Source organism: Anopheles bellator, chromosome X (assembly GCF_943735745.2).
Source record: "Anopheles bellator chromosome X, idAnoBellAS_SP24_06.2, whole genome shotgun sequence".
In the NCBI taxonomy this organism is placed as follows: Eukaryota; Metazoa; Arthropoda; class Insecta; order Diptera; family Culicidae; genus Anopheles; species Anopheles bellator.
Genome location: NC_071287.1, coordinates 5,510,529 through 5,535,048, shown reverse-complemented (window position 1 = coordinate 5,535,048; position 24,520 = coordinate 5,510,529). Strand labels below are relative to the sequence as shown.

At 48.1% G+C, this 24,520-nt stretch overlaps 1 protein-coding gene across 1 annotated transcript in view; it reads left to right on the top strand.

Moving 5' to 3' along the window:
* The first annotated feature begins 1,716 nt into the window (after positions 1 to 1,716).
* Positions 1,717 to 24,520, top strand: part of LOC131213367 (telomerase-binding protein EST1A) — a 45,509-nt gene continuing 22,705 nt past the window's right edge. The window contains exons 1-4 of the mRNA XM_058207397.1: positions 1,717 to 2,256; positions 2,336 to 2,446; positions 2,782 to 3,008; positions 3,121 to 3,266. Coding sequence (XP_058063380.1) covers positions 1,717 to 2,256; positions 2,336 to 2,446; positions 2,782 to 3,008; positions 3,121 to 3,266 — 1,024 coding nt within the window. The remainder of the gene's footprint in view (positions 2,257 to 2,335; positions 2,447 to 2,781; positions 3,009 to 3,120; positions 3,267 to 24,520) is intronic.

Genomic DNA, 24,520 nt, shown 5'->3' with positions numbered 1-24,520 from the left:
GACAACCGTTTTAAACGTCAAATGAACCTTTGCATCATATTTTATCACTAGCAGCTCGGAGAGCATCCAAGGAAGTACCGGTAAGTAAGCAACATTCTAAAGTTAAGGTAATCGAGGTGTCGGATTCGCGGGGTGAGGTGCGTTGGCTAGCATATAATATAAGGTAAAAGTAAGTGATAGCTGTAAAAGGTATTGCATTGCCGGAGATGCAGAAAGAGGCGCCTGATTGAGTGCTTAGCACAATCGGACGAACCAGGCCGGTCCAGTGGCGTACCGGGTTGCTTACGGTAGCCGCCGCTCAGCAGCAAGCAACGCCGACACTGCGCCATGTTTTTTTTCTTTGTGTCACGTTTCTTTGAGTTTTCTGGGACGTTCTTCGCATTCCTCTGCGATGCTGCGGTGGGCTGCGTTGGGCTGCCGCAGCTTCCCTCGCTGCGCCTGTCACAGGTGCATCGGCACGGCCATACAGCTCCGAGCTCAGCAGCAACTCGTTTCGTCATGTTACTGGAAGTCATCGTACGATCGTCGATCATATTTACGATGTACCAAGTTTGGAGTGGAATAATACCAACATTGTTCTTGGGGAGTATTGTTAACATAAAGGGAGTTAACATAAAGGGAGTTGCTAACATAAAGGGAGTTGCTGAGAAGCAGTTGGCGGTTAACGGGCCGGAAAGAAGAGATACAAGATTGAGCGCGTTTTGAAAGACGTTCGTCAATTTCATAGAAGCTTGAATTGAGAGAAGGAAGGCCATTTGGACATTGCAGTCTCCAGTAAGCCCCTTGAATAGTAACATGCAGACAAGTTTACATTACGATTAAATTTTCAGGGACACGCGCTTCTTCAAATCCTTTTCATTCTCCTCTTACGCATACCTGTTTACACGCTTTAACTTTGAGTTGTGGAATATTCCAGCACCACACCGGGTAGTCCAATTTCAGCCGATATTTTATGGGAGCACCTAACACCCCGTTGTGGGTAGCTCAGTTCTGCTCCATATGTTACTATGCACGGCTGTCTTTTAAATATCAAAAGATTTGTAACGTACTTCATCGTACAATCGTTTATCAAATTCGAATCGGAAAGATTTTCTGTTAGCTTTTATTCCCGGACACCCGTGGTGGTGCGTAGGGGCCGATCTACTGAAGAAGAAGGTTCCCAGCTTCCGCCTTGAGCTGGAGCCAGCTCGCCTTTCGGTCGAACGCATTCATATGTTCAACGCCATGGTCCGGGGTGGAGTGAATAATTTTGTATACATTTACATTTCACATTTTTGCATTATCTTTGTTGTGCATATGTTATTTTGGTATTTTTCTTTTCAGCGTTTTGTTCTTGCTGCTGAAATGGAATCGAACGTTCAGCCAGACAAAGTTCCGGGGTTGCTGTTTCTACCCCCGTCCGCTACAATGCATAGTCGCCCATCAACGGACCCTACGCATACAACTGATGGGCACGAGACTGAACCGGACCCGAACTCTGAGCCGTGCACCAGCAAACAGAGGACGTTGTATGATCCGCGAAACCCAACAATCCCGATCATCATAGAGCAACCGCAGGATCGTCCGGAATGCGGCACGCTCGTACAGTATAGTGCACAACGTGCCAATGATGAATCGCATAATGCTATCAATCCGTGCTCGTCTTTGAAAACAAAGCAAGTAAAATGGTTGAAAAATCAAGACTTGGACCCAATCGTAGTCTCATGTGTGGTCAAGATGCGAGCACTGTTGGAGAACGGGGTCTTTGTTGGGACGTGGACCCAATTTGAAGAGGTGCGTGACCAAGTGTACCAACTATTAGAGAAACTTTTGTTAGAGGAGATTAAGTTCGCCAACAAAACCGATATCGTGAATCGTTTTTGGAATTTCGTTTGCCATGATCGAATCGTAGAATTACGCACACGGATGGCCTCCGGGGACAATGAAGAAGAGAAAAGTAAGCTTCACGAGAAAACGCAGAGTCTTATAAACAATGGCATGGACGAGTTCAAGGGCCTTGTTAAGAAAATGGAGCAGCGCTATGCTTTAAAATTTGAAACTGGCGAGCTCGTGGACTTCGATCGTGAAAAGTATTTTCCAGTCATGGAAGAAGCTTACAAATTGTGCGTGTTTATCGGCGATCTAGCACGCTATAAAAGTGAGTTTACCAACAGTACAAATTTCGATGAAGCACAGGAATGGTACAAGTCTGCTCAGCGAATCTCACCACACAAAGGAAGGGCATTCAACCAATTGGCAATAATCGCTCTGCGTCGGGTAAATGGCATTTCGGTTGTTTTGTTGCGATTGTATCTATTGGTGATCTATATGTTTCTGTTGTTTTTCTTATTTTCAGAAACACACATTGGATGTCATTTATTTCAACATGCGTAATTTGATGTCCGCCACGCCATATGACGCAACCCTGAAAACTCTCATGCACATTTTTGACGTATCTAAGAACAAGGTGAGCAGCACTTCATAATGCTTTCGTACGTTTCCAAATCTGGTTGGAACTGTTAATATTTACCACTCCTACCTCACGCCTTTCCCACATTCTCACTCACTTTCTCAAACGCTAACTAAATCAAATCAGACTGTTCAATAGCATAACCTACTGATGAGTATGGCTGTGAGTGTGCGATATTTAGTGGCAACGATACCACATACTATTCGTATCGCCATGATCATCGCTTCTTACGTTTTGTTTATATTTTTAACGGGAAAAACAGTAATAATGTTGCTGTTTGGCTCTATCCACCCAATAATAGACAGTATGAACGTAATCTGCGCCATCCACAGGTAGAACTGCAGCAGGCCAGACTGCTGAAAGCTGGACGCTATATCGCTGGGGTTTCCCGGCGTGAAATATGGATTCCCCCGGACAGCACAAAGCCCTTGCTTCGCCCCTCTCTGCGCCAAGCTAACGCAGATGATGAGCAGGAGCTGCGCAGTAAGGATTCTAATGTGTACGATGATTTCGTCCTATCCTTTATACACACGCTCGGTAAGCTGTTTAATAGAAAGGGGTAAGTTGCCATACGAATACTAAGTTACGCGCGGTGATGGGCCATATCCTTAATCGCCACCCCTCGCCAGTACCAGCATCGTTTCTATTGATTCGATTTTTCCTCTTTGCAGTATGGAGTCCTTCCGCCAGTGCGTAGCTGGGATGCTGTGCGAGTTACGGGTTCTGGTGCAGTGCTCTTCGATCCGCATCTCAAGTCAACATTACGTGCAGCTGATATCAATGTTCGTGTTCGCCGCCGAGCTGCTTCAGGTGAAAGGTAGGAGGATCTCATCTTACTGCACTGCTTTTCGTAATGATAACCACACCCGTTTTTTCAGACTGAGGCTAAGCTAAAACGTTGAACCTATTTTTCCTAGATGAGGAATCATTTAGTTTTGCAAAAGAAATAATATCCATTGCTTGGTTTTGCGAAATAAAAATTATTTATGCTTGGGGAGCCAAGAAACGATAAAACGGCTGTTTCCAAATGATAACCTCATTATGTATTATTCAAGAAAATATGGCCACCCAGTAAAAATGAATGAAAATCATGATGTGTTAATAATCGGTGGCCTCTCCATTACGATTTATTACTTGAAAAATACGTTGTGGCATACTTTCGGATAGGTTCTTTAGCACCTTCATCGACAGGGAACGCCGAGCATTCCTAATCGCCACTTCAAGCGTCTGTATCTTTTCGTACTGCTTGCCATCCGCATAAATCTCTCGAACTAGAATTCCCCAAACATTATCAATAGGGTGGAGATCTGGAGAAACAGCCGGCCAGGTCATTACATTGACTCCCAAATGTTCCAAGTAAGCTTTTGTTGCTCTACTTGAATGGACAGTTGCATTATCTTGCTGGAAATTTAGCTTGTGGTGGTTGAAACGATGCAATTATGGCTTCAAATTACTCTCCAGAATGGCCATATACCCTTCACTATTCATTCGTAAAGGAACTATTGCTAAATTACGTTTAGCTTGGCTACTAAACGCACCCCATACCATGATGGAACCTCCGTCATAATTCCGTCGTCTAAAACGAGGTTCCCGTCTCAAATCTCGCCAGTACTGGCAAAAGCCATCTGACCCACCGAGATTCAATTTCTTTTTGTCAGTCCAAACTAAATTTAAAAAATCTCAAATATTGGAAAACTCAATGTATCGGTAGCTTACATAATTCCATTCATCTTTCCATGACATATGCTCGTTCGCAAATTGTAATCTTGCTGCTTTGTGGTGTACCTTCATTGCTGGAATTTTTCTCATTGATTCTCTGACAATGCTTACAGAGGCATTAAGAGTTCTCCAGATTGTAGTATAGCTAACATTCATGTGCAATTCATTCTTAATACGCCGACAACTTTTCGTAGTGTTAGACGCAGTTTTAACTATTCTTCGTTTATCTCGAGGGTTGAGTAGTTTTGGCCGTCCAGATGACTTCCGAGTCCCATATTCCGATGGATTTTTCAAGTAATTATTGACAAACCTTGGACATCGTTTTAGTAATGAGGCTATTTCACGATTTGACCTCCCAACACTATGGTACACTTCAATTTTCCCTTTTTCGTCTTCTCCTAATTGAGCTCCACGACCCATTTTTGATCAAAATGGCCAATTGACTACAGGAAATAAGCAAGACTACTGAGATGAAAAAGCTCAGTTACTTGACAATTCAACTACTGTTAGTAGGACTGGACTAGGTCTTACTTTTACAAGTGAGGTTATCATTCGTTTTATCGTTTTTTGACACCCCAAGTCAAAATAATGTTTATTTCGGAAAACCAAGCAATGGATATTATTTCTTTTGCAAAACTAATTGATTCCTTATCTACGATAAATAGGTTCAACGTTTTATCTTAGCCTCAGTCTGAAAAAACGGCTGAGGTTATCATTATGAAAAGCAGTGTAGTTGTAAATAGTAGACTCAATTTTTGCAGCTCTTTTGTATTTGGCCATGGCGGTTAAGTCCAGAATACCATATCACATATACGGTATATCATCCCGCAGAGACTCCGTCTGCCGGCTCCATTTTGATTGTTTAGTTTGTGATTGACCCGGTTTGGTTTTCAACCTTCGGTACTTTATATCGCCTTGTATGGTTAATACCAATCATCAATGTTCAAGCAATCCTGTTGTACTCGTCGTGGGCTCTCGGTCTGATCGCTATTAGATGGTGTCGTAGCCCACTGCGTACGTCAAAGGAATGGGAGACAAAAGGGAAACAAAACTGAAACAAAACTGATTTGAAATAACGAGACGTGAGTGTTCCTTTGGCGAAACATCTTACCCATCGATGAGCACTTATCCGTTGTGGAAAAGCTATTGTCGTCAAAAAGGTTATAGAATCATGATAAGCCACTATGGTTCTGTGGAATTCATGAGATCACTGAGTACCCTTCAATTTTGTGTTTTGTTCACATTCCAGCTGCGCGGTACGGGAATTGATTCCACCACTTCCAGATGGTTGTAACTGTCGCGATTGATTTGTTTTTAATCCTTCGATTTAGCCATAGTGGGAGAATCTCGAACTTCGGACTTAACCGTACATGGAGCTGGTGAATGAGGCTTATGGGTAGTAGGTCGTGAAATCGCACCGAAGAATTTGATTCAAATTATTTATATCATATTTGTCTCTCTCCTAAACTTATTAATGATAATGATGAATATGAGGATGTACGTACATGATGTTACAGAGAGCATCATTATCAACATTGTCTCTGGTGCAGCCTAAGATCGCTCAGCGGTTGTAACGCCAAATAAGATGTACATGCTTTTAAACAAATGGGCCACAAGATCTAGCATAAACACGATATAATTTTAAATTTTTGGTGACCAAACAGTCCAACACTTCCAACATTGAGATAAGCACTGGTGGCAGAGCAAACGAAAAAAAGGAACATAGAATACAGTGTGCGTGCCACTACATCTTCCAAATTCGGTATCTTATGTGAGTTTTTATGCTCAGTCTAATGGTGGTTACGATCTAATTGTAAGGCTGAATAACAATTTCTTAATATGCACATGCAGTGCAAATGACGTACGATAACGATGGACATTCGCACAATTAAACACACTGCAGAGCAATTAGTGTACGCGCTCTGTTGGAGTGCAGTTGGAGTTTCTGTGGCAAGTGGCAGGTATGTGAAACACGGCCCTACTGCGGTTCTTCCACGTACGGATTGTTGTGGTACGGATGACGATTGTTCGATGCGCGCCAGCGACTTAAACCTAGCGGTAGGTTGGAGTGATGAGCGTTTGGTGTTGGTTGAGAGATCTCGGGTCTCAAGCAGGTTACTGCGTGTGGTGTGTAGGTAGCAGGAAGGGCTGTGAAGGATTCGCAGTGGTCTCTCCAGTCGAGGCCCTTCTTGAGCGTAAGAGATGTGGCGAGAGTAAAGAAGCACAGCCGATATCGTTTCACCACACACCACCGATTGCTAATCATTATTCAACACCGTCACATTCAACTCTCGACTTTTGCGTGCCTACTTTGCGTACGGGGTTCGGCCTACATTATTAGGCAATCGCTATGAGACACCGCACTTTTCGGTGGTTTTCGAAAACTGTTCGAGGAATACCGGGCTCGATGGCCCGTTCGCCGAGCCGGGGGCCACATTGCAGCACGTTGCTGCATCGTGTGGACACTGCTGTCTCGTGATCGTCTGCGGGCGCTACGCCATTCCCTGCCTCCACCGAAAGGCCGAACGATGCATCTTAATCTGTACCGCCGGAGGCCACACAACAACTGGAGCACGCTCGGCGCGCATAATCGCACATTCCAGGAGGCTACTTCCTGTTCCTCGGTCCCCACCCCGATCTCCGATGCCGGTCTCGTTTGTTCTCGCGGAGCTTGATACATTTTTCCAAAATCATTCCCACTGCCGCCTGCATTGTGCGGTAATTCGATTCCACAGCGGACCAAACATGTAACTGGATGACGACGACGTTTACCGGACCAGTCCTGCGACTTACGCCGTTCTCTTGAAACATTTGGTAGGATTTTTCCTGCCCGATCAGCTTTCCAAAGTACCCGCAGATTCAATGTTTTATAACATTTCGACGCGTACTTCTATCAATTTTACTTACTGTGCAATATTTTTACTCACATTTCTTGATGCGAGCAAAGTTTTTCCGTTTCGTTACTCGACTCGCAATCTGTGCGGCAGCACCATATGCCATTTTTGCTGAGTGCCACGACTCCTTCATTCTTCTGGCTGCGCTGGTTTTCCATAAAAACACATCTGTCTGTGAAATGATTTTCACATAACTTCGTGCCCTGTCTTTTCTGTCTGTCCGCCAGTTCTTTATGCTAAATGTCGTCGAATATGCTTTCGAGTAATCCAAACGTACCCCGGGTTGGTTGAAAGACCTGACGTCCTGGTGACCGTTACCACCCCTCTCGCCCAAGGAAGTACTGACCTGGGCCTCGTTAAAAGTCAATTCGGCTTGTTTGGATGATTTGTTAAAGAAAAATAGATTTGGATTTGAATTTTTTTTATCAATTACCGTATTTTTCCGTGTATAACGCGCACCCGTGTATAACGCGCACCCATATTTTAAGAGAAAAAAAATGGAAAAAAAGTTTTTTATTATACATTTTTCAGATATGTGATATCCAACAAATACCCAATGTTAATAATGTATTATGTATAAAAGTAGACTAAAGATAAAATGCGTATACATTGCAAAAGACATACTAGTATTTTATATTTCGTAATAATCTTCAAACTCAGATTTACTGCTGTCTGACAAATTCAGTTTCTCTAATTGCTCTTCAATGTACTCCTCATTGTCACTCTCTGAAGAGTCCTCAAAAATTGCGACATCTTCAGATCCATCCATAGTGTTGCTGATGCCACATTTTTTGAATGATTTCACAGCAACATCTGTTTTAACTCCCTGCCATGACTTAATGACGATATTGTAAGGATAATTGTATTCCTAACATATGTTTCATTTCATAATTTATTCAATAATACCATAAAATATGTACCTAAAAGGGCATATTTGTAAGCTTAGAGGAGCCAAAATTTGTACTCCCCTTGTATAACGCGCACCCAGATTTTAGAGACATATTGAATCCACTGATGATCGAGTGATTAGTTGCCTCAAGAAAAGGTTGTCACCTTGTGGCATGGGGCACCCGAAAAAAGTCAGCTCTCATTCGTGGGTTCCGCTCTGTCCTGTGTCCTGGTGGGTGTTTGATGCCTCCTGAGATCCTTCATGAAGATCCAGGACTTTGAACCAACTCCTGACTCCGGCGTTTGCCGCTAGCGCATCAATCGCACCACTCTGTGAAGCCAACCCTGAACCCGCCTGGTGGTCTGTTGGCCTACCTTGGCCCACCTTGGCCAACAGAGATAAGCAACGAGAGCAGCAAGAAGAGGAAGAGTCTATAAACGGTAACCCCGGTGCCACTAAATTGTCACAATCGGGCTCTCACTGTTTTTCTTTGCCCTCTCTCTTTCTCTCTCTCTCTCTCTCTCTCTCTCTCTCGTTACTTGTTACGTTATCTGCGCATCTCCGCGGTAAGGACTTTTTCGCCGTCATCATCCACGAAGAACGTGGAACGTGTGGACGGATTCTCTCGGCCGGTCGGCCGGCCTGGCGAAACCCCGGCTGCCGAGGAGCCGAGCCCGGCCCAAGTTCGAGGTCTTCGAACTTCGCCACGAGAATGCCCCCCGCCCTCCCGCTCCCTCCCATTCCACCCAGCAGGCCATTGGAGAGAGCGAGAGAGAGGGGTAGACGTCTTGTCGACTGCGCGTTATGGCGGCGCTAATACAGTGCGGGGTTACCGCACCTTCCGCGTCACTTGCGTGCTGCGACCCTCTACACTGACCACTGTCCTGTCCCCCTCAAATCCCCCCGGCTGTGGGGACGCGCAGTGCGGGCACGCAGTGCAGTAAGCGAGATGCGCTTTCAATGCCACATGCCTTGCGCGAAGATGCACGCACATGATAATTATGAAGCCCGCTATGTACGCATACAAACACACGCTCCGGTGCGGTGTTTCTTCGTTTTTCTTCACCGTACACACACACCCGTCGTTGCAGAGCCCTTTCCGCAGCAGCTCAGATTGCGGCTCGCTGCGGCTCCGTCTCACGCGCGGGGTCGCTCGGTCGCAATAGAGAGGCCATTGGCCACGGCGGCGGCGGCGGCGGTGGTGGAGCTGGCGCTGCACGGTGGAAAATTCGCACCCAAGCATCCTCAACCCAGCCCCCCCAGCACCTAGTCCCCCTCCTCAGGGGGGATGCGCGATCGTGTGTAGCTTCCTTCCATGGGCCCAGGGCAGCGCTGAGCAGCGCAGGGCAGGACAGGGCTCACCGAGGGCATATATTCTAGGAATTCTGCCTCCGCCGACCCCCTCGCCGGCGCCGGCGGGTCACTGGGCGCTGTTCAGCGCACTACTCGGCCGATTCTATTCGGTTCGCATCGGCTTTTGCTTCAGATTCCTTTAGAGACCCCAAAAAATACGCGACCTGCGGCCCCGTAAATTGTATACTACCCCCTCCGGACACCCTTCAGCACGCCCCAGAGCGGAGAACGGAATGTCGCCGGCGGCGGTGCCAAGCGGGCGGTCGGTGGGTGGCGGCACACACATACGCCTCTCGGGGCCGCGCCTTTCCCGAGGATCTCGAACAAAGATTTATCAGATCTGTGGAATGCAAAATTATGTGCCTGGCCTCTCTGGAACGCGCTGCACCCGATCCACCACACGCACACACACACACACAGGGAGAATCGCCAAGTTAATGTGCCAAATTTATCGTCGCGGATTTCGTTTTGTTCCGCACGCGCACCACCACGGCGAACAAAGAACGAATGGCCCCGGAGCGGCTGAGGGGCCGGCGCGGTTCCTCCACCACCTATGGTCAGTCATGAGGTTTGGCCGCGAGGGTTTTTAACTCCCTACCCCCCCATTCCCCCTTCCCTCCGTAAACTGCACTGCATTGCATTATACACAGACACACGCACGTCAAGCACGGCGAACTTTCAAATCGATTTGTTGTGTGGTATCTTCCGTAAAACATCTTCCTCCGCGACTCATCTGGCGGGGGGAAGGGGGGGGGGGGGGGGGTGGTCGACATCATCGACAAATTGGCCCTGGCCCTGACCCGCCACCACCGCCGCCGCCGCCGCCGCATGCCTTTCGCCGCACATTTGCGCGGCCTTTGCGCGGCCAAGGTCATGCGGCTTTTGGCTGGTGGCTTTGGCTGGGCTTGCTGTGCTGGGCTCTTGAAGAGGAGGAGGAGGGGGAGGGGGTCTTCAAAGTGTCCTTTTTTTTTAAAAGCTCGTCCTTTTTAGCGCTCCCTTTGGCCGTTACTCGTCTTCGTCGCCGTGTTCTAGCTGCAACGCCATATCATTGAGTCATTGTTCTGTTTTTGTGTCCTGCCTTCCGGCTCAATTCCCTTTTGGGGGTCTTGTGGGGTGATATGGGGAACAGTGCGGCGATCTCTCATCTCGACATTACCTCCGTGGACTATTACAGGGTGAGTTACAAAAACTGCTGCAACAAAGTAAAACGCAATTTAAGTAAGTAATTTAAGCAAGCGAGTACTTTGTTTAAAATTTATTGAATGAAAGCCAAAAAAAGTCGGAAATTTCATAAAATTTTAGAACAAATTAAGTTTGTTCGAATTGGCCACCTTTGGCACGAATTATGGCCTTCAAACGGCCAATGAAACCGTTACACGCTGCCCGCAAGTGGCTCTGCGGTATTTTGTCCCATTCTCGGCGAAGCGCTTGCTTGAGGTGATCGATGGATTGGTGGTTTTTAGTTCCAACCTTGCTTCCCAAAATAGTAACCCCAGGCACAATAGTTCAACGGATTGGCATCCGGAGATTTTGGTGGCCATTGTGCGGTCGAAATGGAGCGAGGAACCTCATTTTTTTAACCATTCTGAGTGCTGAGTCCTGTTGGAATGTCCAAGGTCTGCGACCGAAATGTTTGCGTACCCAAGGCTTCAATGCACCCTCCAGAATATTTTCGCGATAATATTCGGCACTTATTTTGACGCCACGGTCGATGAATACGAGCGGAGAGCGACCATCGGCTGCTATGGCGGCCCCATCACCATCACCATGGCCGGCGCTTGAGTTCTGGTGGCCAACCGAAGGTGTAAATTTTCAGTTGACCTCTCTGGCAAGTAAACACGATCATTTTGTTTGTTTGCAAACTGCTGCATAACGAATGGTTTCTCATCGGAGAAAACCAAATTCGGCAGTTCACCACTTTCGGCCAAGCGGAGCTAGTCTTTGGCTCTTTCAAGTCTAACTTTTTTTTGTGCATCGGTAAGATCGTGCACTTTGTGGAACTTCAATGGCTTTAGTCCAAGTTCATTTTTCAATATTTGCCGAACGGAAGATTGCGATATGTTCAGCTCACGTGCCATTTTTCTGCCACTGCGACGCGGATTTCGATCAAGTCGCTTCTTCACCTTTCGAACCATTTCTGGTGATTTAGCTGTTTTTTCCGTCCACTCCCTTCACGTCGGGCTACGCTACCAGTATCACAGTAACGAGCGATAGTACGAGATACAAAGGATTTATTAACATTCAAATGCTGGAGGGCTCTAACGATAGCCACTTGAGGTTTTCCAGCCAAATATAATGAAATCACACTGTGTTACGCTTGTATTCCATCACGAATAACTTTTTCTCTTTTTCTCAAATTCCCACCAAAATGCTTTTATACGCTTGTAAACAATATAATGAGCTGTTACTGGAATAAAACTGACAGCTGTCGCACGAGAGCTTTAGAAATGACAGCAGTCTGAAGTTCGTTGCAGTTTTTTTTAACTCACCCTGTGCTTGGAAGAGCAAAAGTACCGCTTTTCTCAGTACTGTTTAGACAGGGTTAGAGGGTTGAAGAATACCAAAAAAATAAAATTAAAAAGCAAATGTCTTGAAAAATGCGTCTTGGCCCCGAAAACTTTTCATACCAACCCCACCACGCATGTATAGAAAAACCCGGGAATTCCAGATGATGATGATCATTCCCGTTCCGCGGTTCGTCGCTTCAATGGGCCGGTGAAGTCTTTCACTCGTTTTTGGAGGAGAAATCGGGCCGCGCGGCCGGGTTGCATTTGTTTGATGTTTTCCTCTATTTTTTTTGAGAGCTTTGACACACAGAAATCCGCGTACGCGCTGGCAGCGATCTGGCGAGTGCGATCACGCGAAGGTCACACGCGACGAACGTGGCGGCTGCGTCCGCGAGATGCGGTCCTTCGGGGACCCTCTTGGTAGACCGGAGAATGGGCTTGCGTTTGCTTCTTTCCATTCCCCTTCTTCGTGCCAATGCGACAATTGCCTCGCTTTCTCTCGCTCTCTCCCGCGCTCCCCGCCGTTATTATCATTAGAGAGACTCCGATCACTCCGAGCTTCTTGCGTCCCAAAAGCCACGAGAAGCAATCCGGACGCGGTCGCCCTGGCGCCTTGTGGCTGGTCTTGCTGGTTCCGTCTTTACTCGCTGGCTGCGAGTCAGGGGCATGGCAGGGGGGAGTGGGGGGCACACAAGTCCGACTGATGAGGACTGATTATCGCGGCTAGAGTCGGGGCCATTGGAAAACGCCTCATCCTTCGCGATGGAAGTCCACAAGTGGTGTTGTTTTTGTTGTGACCACGCGATGCGAAAAGGTATATTTCGTTCCCTCTTTGGGGCACTTTGGGAAGTTTCGCTCGCAACACAACATTGTCCTGGCCCGGTTCGGTCTACTTGGCCGGCCACGAGTCCCGAGTCCAGTCCTCGTTCAGATCCCCGTTTCGTTCTGATCCCTGTTTGGTGCGTTCTTAGTAGTTTCCAATGTGGCCAATGCATTGCGAACATTGTTGTTGTTGTTGATTTCACGGTTCCCTATTCGATATGGAAGATTACGTCACGAGGCCAAGCTTAGCTGCTGGCTCCAAAAACAATAAAAACAGTGTGGTGCTGGATTTCTCATGGTTCGAATAAAACTCATTTCTTATTTTGTCAACCCATTTTTCAACATCTTTCCATTCTGTGTGCTGTGGAGCCATTGAAGCAAAAAGGTTCTATGTTGACCGACCAAGCTTTGCAGCGTACAGTTGACCATTGTGTCGCTGGTACCCGTTTCACCTGCCGTTTTAGTAGCTCCTGGTACACCGCACTCCCCTGGTCCACCCAAACCGCGAGTTCTCAAAATAAACCAATTTTTCATTGGCAGTCGCCGATGCAAAACCGACTACTTCTAGGGCCGTTCAAAAAAGCATTTCGCAAAATGGTTTTGCAAAGCTGCGCGTGTTGCTCAATTTGTATGCCACCGCTTTTCGGTCTGAATATGGTTTGTTCGGTTTTAGAGATCGGCCTGCATCTTAACAGCTCTCGTGCGCAATTCCTCATTTTTCAACCTTCGCACGTCACCAGGATGGTCCCGTGGTGTGTCCTTCATGCCGAAATAATAACGGCGACGCGCTTCGGTTGCATCTTCAAATCTCGCCAAATGCCTAAACATTTTTCAGTACACTGGAAAACCAGTTCATTTCTTTTTTTTTATTTCGAGAATGACACTAACAAATTTTAAAGATGCTCCTGTTCGCTCTCTCTCTCTCTCCGGCTTTGTCGGCTTTTGAGAAGCGTCCTTCACACGGCTTAGAGTCTCGACCCCTCGAGATCCTCAAGTGTAGTTCGCAGACCGTAGTCAAGTAGTAGCGTTCGTGGTCTGGCACGGGGCGGGGGCGGCCAAAACAAAGTTTGGGGCAGCCTCGAAGCCCGACAAACGTCAGCTCTCTGCGCCAGCCCACCGAGAACCAGCTTCGGCTTCCGTCGTCCCGTCGGGGAGGAACCGCCCGGACGGGTCCTTGCTGGAAGTGCGGGTCCGAGCAGAGCCCGAGCCCAGTCGAACCGGTTTCTTTTTCTTGCTTCTCGCGCGTTTTGCCTGTTTTCCAATTTCGCAGTTCGATTTTCTCTCAGGACCACGCGGGGGTGCGGCAGCGGATGGCGCGCCGAGGCGCCCCGGATGCTGGGCGACGGCGGCGGGAGACTTATTACGCTTAAGTCACGTCTCAGCGGCGATTACACCATCTCCACACTCGACGACGACCGACCGGCGGGGTCCCCCATCGCAGGTGCGCCGGTGGAATGCGGCTCCCTCCGCAAAGAGGGAGGGTCGGAGGGGGGGAAGAAGAGCCAGGGGGTCTCTCTCGCTCTCTCTCTCGGTGCCTCATAGCGCCTCGTTGGCGCGGTGTGCATCGTTTGCGTCAACCTTTTTTTTTTCCTTTCTATCCTTGAACTTCCGATTATTGACCGCGGTCAGTGCATGATGACGATGGTGGCGGCTGCGGGTCCTGGGGGGCCTGTGACGGGGAGCAGTGACGCTGGCGCTGGGGACTCAAGAGCAGCAGCAGCAGCAGGAATATTACACAATCTCTCCTGCTTGTGGCTGGTTACTACTTTGTCGTCCCATCGATACGTGCGCTCTGGCACTCGAAAGGCGGTGGCGTTCATCTCTCAGGCGGCGGTTTTTGTTGTTGTTTTTGGGAAGGTGGGGTGCCCCACCCCACCCGGGGTGGGTTCACCACGGTCCAACGCTCGTGGCACATTGACCTCAAATTGTTCGCTCAAATCTTACAGCGACGCGTTCTGGATCCGCGTTATCCGGTTGTTGGGGTGCAGAACACACGGGGCGAAAAGTCCCGACCCTAGCAAATAAATTGCGCTCTAGCCTTATTGTATTCCCTGGTTTTGTTCACTTAGTGCTAACCCTTGATAGAAAGCTGTTAAAATTTTGATGATATTCTACTTTTGTTATATTCAGTATAATGGATCGAAAACAATTTCGTGTTTTAATTTTACATCGCTTCTTGATGGGCAAAAATACCGTTCAAGCCAAGCCAGCGGCCTTGAAAGTGAGGGCTTCGCTCCATCAGAAAGAACAATAAAAAGCTTGGCACGCTGATTAAAAAAGTGGTCGTGAACGTGAGGAACTTTATTAGGAATCGATAGCATCGATGGCAAAGAAAAGGGAATTGTTTCATCAAGAGAAGTCAATAAAAAAATGACAAAACGACAAGAATTGAGGACTTCGAATTGCTCCCACAGCCGTAGCCGCATTCGACAGATTTCGCGCTCCTAGCAACTACTGGACCTCAGTCAAATGCTCAACGGTAAAAAAATTCTTTCGAATGAAACGGTGAAACTGAGGCCTACTTGGAAGGCAAAATGGTGAAAATCGTTCTACAAAAGTGATACTGAAATGTTAGAGCGACTCTTGGGAGGGGATAATTTCGTGGCTCACGATGGCGATGATGACGTTGATGGAAAAAGCCAATTTTGCACAAAAATTAAAAATATTAAGTGTAGAAATTAATTCGTGCACTTGTACAATAGACGGCATTACTCACTAAATATAACAATTTTTTTTGTATGAAATATGTGTTTGATAGCTACTATCATTACGCATCTAACGCAGTATAGATTGTTTGGTCCAAGTGTAAACAAGACCTGTTTTGAGCATTTGAAAATGTCACGTTTTGTTACTGATAAAGTGTTTTTGCGGGGAGTACATTTCACTACTGCTTGCACGGCAGAAAAAAGAGATTATTGTACCGAATCGCCACTGGTGATGAAAAGAGGAGTTATTACAGGAATCCTAGATGCAAAAAGCCCTGGATACAGCTTGGTGAACCAGGTCCATCGCAACCAAAGCGAAATTTTCACTTTGCAACGGTTATGGGGTCTCAGAGGGGATCGCTCCCAAAGATATGAAGTTCTATCGACACGGAATCGAGTCACTACCTAAAAGATGGAAGAAAGTAGTAGCTAACGACTGACAATACTTAGTAGTCATATCTTTTTTTTGTTGTAATTAGTTCACAAATGTAAAAAAAAACGCACGAATTAATTGCTACACTTAATATAATATGCGGAAAGGGAAGGAAACCCTTTCTTAGCCTCGGGACTTTTCATCCCATGTGTTAGATGCAATCTACATCGATCCTTGTGCGGACCATGCCATGCTGCTCCTCCTCCTAGAAGTGTGGCAAGTCTTAGGAGTTTGGAACACGGAATACCCCCTACGAGTCTTCGCACATTTCTGGATGATCTGTGGAAATCTAGAGTTTCGCCCACAGTCTGGATGTTTGTTAGTTGGTCTTTGGTCTTTGTTCTCCAATCCTCTGGTGGTCTCGTCTGTGGTCCCACCGTGTGCCACTGACGTTGACGGTAGTTGACTGTGTTTAGTTCTGCAAATCTTTCTTCATTTTCTCATCTCCATCACCTCGGCCGGTATGATTAAACGGCTGGCTGGGTTTGGGATCAAAATGTTAGATATTTGTCAGGTCATTATTTGGCTGTCAGAACATTAAATCAACATCTCTCAAACGAATCCCATCTTGCGATGATTTTGAGGCCCCGAACTTCTTTAGACGTTACCTGGCAGCCTTTTGCGCACCTTTTTGGGCGACTTCTTCAGCTCCCGAAACTTACGCTGAAAGTCCCGCTACATCGTCACAGCCGTCAGACCTTTATTAGCGTAGAGGAGCAATGATAGTAGGCCTGTAAAGTGTGTGGCTGGACAATTGGAACACAGTTTCAGTGCCATGTGTCCAGTTCTGGAAATTACCTATTTGTAGCGAGGGTAGCGAGCAATAAAGTCTACGACGGGCTCTCGATCCAACAGCCACCTGTGGATCCAACAAGCTGTCGATCGCCCCGGGCAGCGCCAGCAAAAGAAAGGAAGACGCCTGCCCTCCTGCAAATGCGGCTGTGCGGTAATGTAAATTAACTAACTTACTAATAACTACCGCTGAAGAAGGTGTACGCGAGCGTCCGACAGCTGAAAGAAAGAAAAGTACCTCTCCCAACACAACACAGGCGCACACGGCACACCAAACCGGTTAGCGGAATGTGGGGTGGTGGTGGCCGGCTGTGGGGATGAGGGCTGATATAATATGACTCGATCAGGATCTGCGGAACAGGTTTACGACGCCGCCTGTCGGCCTGCCTGCCTGCTCCCCTGCTGCAGGTTTACCGAGGTTTACAGAAATAAATAAATCGCCAGCAGTATGTCATCAATTTTGCCCTCAAGTGTGTGTTGGGTTCTAAATTTAGAGCAGCAGGCAGGCAGCGCAGGGCAGCGTGTTGGGCTTTTAGGTCGCCCCGAAAGTCCTGCCCCTTTTGTGCGCCTCAGTAAAGCCTGGGCGTCGTCGTTGTGAATTATTCAGCAGGTTCTCTCCAGACAGTCGGCTCCAGGCTCCAGGTCTAGGCAGCCTTCATTTTCGCCGAACAACCAAGCAAAGATTTCTCGGTAGCATCGACGCCACCGACGGCTTGAAGGAGGTTGAGGCTTCGGCAGTACCGGAAAAAAGGTGCCGAAGCTTTTGACACGACCTAATAGTACCGGGCGCGCTTCTGCCCAGTGTCTGCGCTACCAGCCCGGGATGGTAGCACAAGAGAAGCCGCCGGACGGTCCGCGAGAGCTCCTCCAACAACCTCCACAGCCTTCGCCGTTTCCACGCCGTCTTCTTCAGGGTCGTCACGCCGGTGATACTTGAGATGGGGGCCAGTGTTCGCCCAGAGTCGCAGGGGTTGCTGTCGGTCCGGAGACTCTCCGTCCGTCGGTGTGCGAATCTAGTATTTAGCACCGTTATCTCACCGGCTCCAGCCGGATGGGCGGATCTCTTCAGGGCATCGCGACAGGAGGGGAGGGTTCAGGGCAACGTAAGGAATCTATAAATACACACTCCCGGCCCCGGCCGAGAACGGCGTGACCGGCTTGGCGCGCGCGTTCTGGCTCGGAAATTGATGTTTTCTGCTGAATCTGCCTCGGAAATTGATGTGCGATTGAAATTGCACTGCCATCGCTCAGGTGGCTTCCCGCGGTCCCGGACCCGTCCACGGACCCCTACGGTGTTCCGGGCGAATCAGGCGACCCGATGGCGAGTTCTGCCGCACGACCACCAAATCGTGTCTCCACTTTAGCACTGCCTCAAATTCCTACAAGAAGTTTTCGATCTCGATCTCGTCACCCTTGCCGCGGTTGTTGACACTTTTGAAGTGTCCGACAAGTGTCGGAACGGACGGAAGAATACTTTCTAGGTGTTCCAGATTTCTTCTTGTCTCAAGTGTCCTAGGCGTTGGCCTACAACTACTACTCATATCTCACTCCCTTAGGTAATATACTTCTTCTTCTTCTTCTTCTTTGGCACTACAACTGCTGTGCGGTCTTGGCCTGCACCAGAGACAATGTTAATGTCAATTATCCCTGGTGCTATCCGTAACAGTTCGTTTTTACGGGCGGGGTTGTTGGTCCCGCGCCAACCCCCCTTCTGTCAGCGCCGGTATCGGGAATCGAAACCATGGCCGGTTGAGCGACAACCGATCCCGGGATTCGAACCCTGGCCAGCTGCGCTGACAGCGAAGAGCGTTACCGACTACTCTATCAGCGGGGGCCAGGTAATATACTGTGTAGTAAAAAGTCACGGAAGTATTGTTGGTTTTGTTTCATTTGCTTCATTTGCCAGTAGTTTAGTCCGTTTTATGTCCATTACCCTGTCATCACCAGTTCAATGGCAGGAAGATTAAGGTTTCAACCAGATGGTACACCGCACCGCATGCTTGTTCACTACAAGGGGGGCTCTCAAGGAGTTTGAACAAGAAGAGCATCTTTCATTGACAAGCTGCTCATCCAAGAGAGAGGTCTATCATAAGATCCTTTGAACTACGCAGCTCACTCAGGTTTGCATCTCGCGTATTAAGTTGCATATTTGGGGATTCAATCATAAAGCCTGCCCCACTTAGAATTGGGAAAAATCGAATTAGCTCTATCTCGGGAAACATGTCAAGGTGTCGAAATGATGGTTGAGAATTTCAGAAATTTATTCCTGAATTTTCTTTGGACTGCGCACCATCATTTTCTGTAATGCAATCTTCTGGTCCACCTTAGCGGCTTATTTGCTTTCATATCCTTTGCGATGATATCCACCTTATTGTCAAATCAGAGACCAAAACCTAACCGGACATTTGTGTGACTTGATAAATGATAGAACTCGCTTTTTGAGGCGCTCTTCCTTGTACAGCGTTGAGTTCATCGTCGTGTTTGTGATGAAAACCTTTTGTAGACACATCCTCTGGGCAGTACTTCTGCTGGCACCGTATTTTTTGCAATATCCCGAATCGATAGTCTAGGATTTGCCTTGAATGATCCCAAAACCTTTCAGTTCAGCTTCCAGTTGTTTGTTCCACTACGATGTCTACTCTGAATTTTTCGGTGTACGGTATTGGGTTCCCGGAAAAACGGTAAAGCACAGCATATACAGTTGATTTTGCGAATTTTAAAGCAAATCTGGTGGAGTTCTCGACGTGAGTGTGCAGAATTATTTTTCTTCTTTTGATTTTCAATTAATCATAATTTTCTATAAACTTCGCGTGCCAAGTTGAAAAACTTTCAGCTCTGAAAGTCGAATATAACTATCAAAACTGCTGCTAGAAGATATACAACTTTTCCAGGATTCTAAGTGGGCCAGGCTTCACCTGACTTTGCGGCTTTCGCACCTGGCTTTTTTATGCGGACCAGGATATGTGGTATTAGTCCAAAAGGGGCGGTCGAAACGATGTAGTGATTGTTAATGTATGGTTTTAGTTACCTACTAGCTTGCTACACGCAGAACGAAGATGCGTTCGGCATTGCCTTGGCAGGTGATGAAGTCGATATCTTGACTCTCTCTTTCTCTCTCTCTCTCTGGATATACGGGAAGGTGTGTTGGGACTTCGATGTTTATGTTTGCCCGAAGCTAAATACTCACCGGACAAATACTGAGGTGTCTGGAATAGGCTGGGGTCTTGCAGGAATAAAAGAGTGGGCAAGCTTCAGGAGCACACCCTGCCCAAGAGCACCTGTCACAGCGTCGCCTGTCATTCTCTGGAACGCACGCAAACCGCGCATCCTAAAGACAACAACTCCCTGGACCCCGACCCTGGTTGCAGCTCAGCAACAGCGCGCAACATTCTAATCTTCCCCCTACTCCCCACCCCTCCCACACACCCTTTCCCCCTACGCTCTTTCTCGCGGTTGTATGCACTGGGTGGAGAGGTAGGTGTGCCTACAAACAATGGGGAAGGGAACGGTCACCAGTAACAAGTTGTCGCGTCGGACCCTTACGGCGCAACAACATAGCCCCACCCAGGTAGGTGTGGGTGGGTGGTGTCGAAGTGCAATTTCTTCCACCGCCATTGCATGCTCTGCTCGTGCTTCGAAGAAATGGCAACGAGCATATATGACAACAAAGCAGCAAAAACCACACTGTTGAAGTCTCTCGGCTTCTCTCGGCGACGGTCGATAATTAGTTGAAGATTTTTTCCTACATCGCTTCCCGCCGGGTGTGTTGACCGCCACCACCATCGACCGACAGGCCGTGCAACTATTTTCTACGTTTCCGTTATTCAAAGTTAGCTTTTCGCTCGGCCCTTGGCCTTAATGGCCAGCTCGAATGCGCACCCAGAGATGTACCGAGAGCGCTCGCTAATAATTCGCACCATTTGCCTTCTTCAGGTCCGGGGTTGGTTTAGTTCTTGGGTGAGGGTGTACTAACGGGGTTCCTTCATGGTATCTTCACACCTACACGCGGGGGTCAAACATCGTTCTTACTCGATGATCCCGAATCGATTCTGTACAGCCTCAGCTTTGAGCGTTTCAGCACAGCGAAGTAGTTACTTCAGAATGTAGAGCGATCAGGACGTTGACACTCTCGATAGGTAAAGCTCGAGACGACTTGGAACTTTTGGTCATAGTGTCATCAAGAATTTATGCCAATGTCAGTCTGGGCTCCATCGGAGAGCCCAGGCGATCTCCAATTACTCTATGGCTCTAGGTTGCTCATTACATTAGGAGCTTCTATAAGAAAAACACTTTTTTGTGGTTTGAAATACCCTTTATTATTCAGTACAGCCTCCCTGAACATCATTGCACTTGATCCAACGAGACTCCAACTTAAGAATTCCGTTCCTGAAGTGATGAACTGAAAGGGCTTCAAAATATGCTTCCACAGCAGTTATGACGTCATCATTTGATGGAAAACGCTTTTCGCGCATGATTTTTGCTGGGTCTGAAAAGAGATTGAAGTTGCTAGGAGCCAAATCTGGTATATACGGTGGATATTCCGACAATTTCAACTTTAATTAATGGATTCGTGGCCATTTTCAAAATGCTCTTGTAACCGGGTGCATTGTTCCATTGCACCTGCGGCACCCATTTTGCACAGAGTTTTTTGAAACCCAATACTTCAGCCAACATCTTGGTTATACTGCTCAATGAGATGGCTAAACCTTATACTAAATCTCTTTAAGTGATTCGACGTTTTTCCAATGCGATATCCTGTATTTTTCTAACTATTTCATGTGCTGTTTCTGATTTTTTGACGTTTTTGACATAAATCGTCTTGAAGGCTAGTACGATCACGCTTAAACTCAGAAATTTAATGAGCAATGTAGTAGCATTGTGTCAACTGAGCACTGGCCAGGAAGGTCCGTGAGGTCTGTGAAGGAAATTGAGGTCCGTGAGGACTGCAGAGCCCCCGGAAGGTAGGTTCCCTTGGCACGCGATCCCTTTGCTGTGTTGTGAAGATCTGTGAAGATCTGATCGCGATACTAAATGACTTTTACAAGTGACATTAGGTGACTGATTGAAATTAAACTTAAAATACGCTCATATGAAGAGTGGGTTCCCTTGGCACGCGATCCCTTTGCTGTGTTGTGAACATTTGTTCAGTGGTCCTCTTCGGAATCCATCCTCCCCGACAGTCTGCTAGCTCACTACCGATAATAACGCTACATTCCATAATGCTATTATTTTATCTAATCTGTTAGTTCCATAATCGAATCGAATCGGCGGGTGTGTTCCAAGAAAACCCGACAGAAACAAAGTTGGCGAAGCATCAACGCTCCATTTCTAATCGAACGTCGATTAATGGGAGGTTATAAAGACCTGGCACCTATGCTACTTAACAGTGTCATTAACATCACGATTGACACCCAGGTGTGATGGGCTCCCTATCACCGCTCTTCGCTCGTTGGCCTTGACATCTGGCCGCGGCCCGGTATCCGCTACCACGAGTAATTCTGGTCGCATTGCAAATCTCGCTTCTTTGTCGAGGCCATTTGTTTGCCAACCAAATGATTGCTTGTCAAACGTCTGGGAGAGCGAAGGTGAGTTAGCAGGCACCAGGTGGCTGTCAGCTTCGGTTTCAAAATTCGATCCCGACCGGACCGGACCACGCCAGACCAGAGTCCCTCCCGGGGTGCCATTAGCTCCCCCTGGGGGTGCTCCATTTCGATCCTCGATCCGGCACGGAACACCCCTCACCCTGATGAGCAAAGAAGCACACCCCAAGCACACCACCAAGCACAAGAGTGTCATCGCACGCCATTAATGGCATTAGCACATTCGGTGCGCGATGGTGCGCGCGATATGCGCATACATTAACATACATATTATGCAAATGGTCAACCACCGAGGCGTTAAACGAGGCGTGTGTGGGGAACTCCCGGTGGTGGGTTGACTGTTGTGGGGCTTGTGGTGGGTGAGTAGGCTGTTTAGCGCCAACAAGATGTGTGGTTGGGGTCCGCTCTGTTTTTGTGTATGCCGAACATGCCATTTTTGGGGCACCTCTGAATGGACCTGAAGAAGAAGCAGCCAGCAAGCCGGGGGCGTGTGGCTTCGGGCTTTTTCATTTCTTTTTTTTTGTTTTGAGCGTGGTCGCTTGGGTCCCGCGGCAGCCGGACAGAGCTGGGATTCGGGACGTTTCGGGACGGGAGTTGGGAAATGTAAATGAAGCGAATAAACGGTGACCAGCAGTGCATGGACAGGTGACTGGATATGACATCCAGAGCCAGAGCGCTTCCAATTATTGGTCCAAGCTCTCCTCGGAGGATACGCTCCAACAAGTGTGGGTTGCCGTTTGGGGGTGCCTTACGGAGCGTATCCTTGGACCGGCCCGAGGCCAGGAATCGAAAGACGCTACCGCCTCGTCGATCCTTTGGCGTTCCTTCTACTCTCGTTGTTGAGGACGTGCAGTAAGTGAGGCTAGCTGTAGATCGATCGGTCCCCGGGGCGCGAGGTGGGGTGGCCCCACAAAACGGTCCATTAACAACAACAACAACAACCACAGCAGCAGCAACAATAGCAGCAACAACAACCAGCGGTCTGTGAATGTGTGATTTCCAACAATTAACGAACCCCCGGGATCCGGGCCGCAGCTCGAAGCAAAGTATGTGCCAGGACGTTGCAGCAGGAAGAGGAGGGTATAGAGACCCCCCCCACCACAGCCCCCGGCCCTGCCCTACCCCCAACCCGACCGGTGAGTTGCGGACGAATAAACTAGAGCGTTCGAGGCCGTGATTATTAAGCAGAGCGCTCGATTGCTCCGTCCATCCGTCCGTCCCTCGGTTGGTTTCGCCTCATTTACATGACGACGACAGCTATGCTCCACATTATTGTGCATGCAGCATAGCAATATTGCATTACAATGCAACTCGTGGCCCGGGCCGCGGCCGTGTGGTCATCAGGAATGCAAGCAATAGCAGGCAGAGGCTGGTGGGGGGGCGCCAGGAAGACGGGCGATGGAGGGGGTGATCGTTAACCTCCCGCGCGCCCCCGCCGCCGCCGCCTTACCGCCGCATATCCTTTTGCGGGTGCTGCGCCCTCTTACCGCTCCCGCCACCGGTATCTGGCGGCCGGTCATCAGGCGCCAGGCTCTTGGTTGTTTTTTTTTTCCCGTGCCCCAGCCATAAACGTGGAATTTGTCCAAGCCGAAGAAGAAGAGGCCTTTCGCCTGTGAGTGTGAGCGCACTCATTCGCACAACAACACCACACACGCACGCACAGCTATGTTGTGATTTTAATTGCCTTTTTACACGGCCGGTTTTTTTGCCCGTTGCGGTGGAATAGGTAGCAGGAGTTAGCGGGAGGTAGTCTGAAAGGGGGGGGGGGGGGGCGAGAAGGGGCAGACGAGCGCAAAATATCAGCCGTGGCCGTGGCCGTGGCAAAGAACATCGCGGCGTGTGGGTCTCTCGCAAGACGGTAGATGTAATAAAACGCTCATTACATAACAATTTTACCCGCATCAAACTATGCTCACTCCCCCTCCTTCACTTCCTCACCTCATTGGGCTGGCGGGGCTGGTTCGAGGGAGGGCAGGGATCCGAGGGACACATTTCGCGGACTGTTCACAGTGTGCGTATTAAACGTTGCACCACTTCTCTCGTATGCTAAACTGGCTTGATGGACTCTGCGTTGCCAAACTGGCGCGCCATCTTTCTTTCTTTCTTTCTTTCTTTCTTTCTTTCTTTCTTTCTTTTCTCCTTTCTTTTTTGCTTTCTTTCTTTCTCTCTTTCTTTCGTTCTTTATTTCTTTCATTTTTGTTTTCTTTTCTTTTTTTGCTGTTTTTCTTTATTTCTTCCTTTTTTCATTCTTAGTTTTGGCCCTTTCCTTTTTCCTTTTTTTGTGGTATGGTCAGTTGGTCAGCACAGTGAACGTTCAGTGGCCGGCGTCGTTTGCGCTCGTGAATCGCGGCACGGGA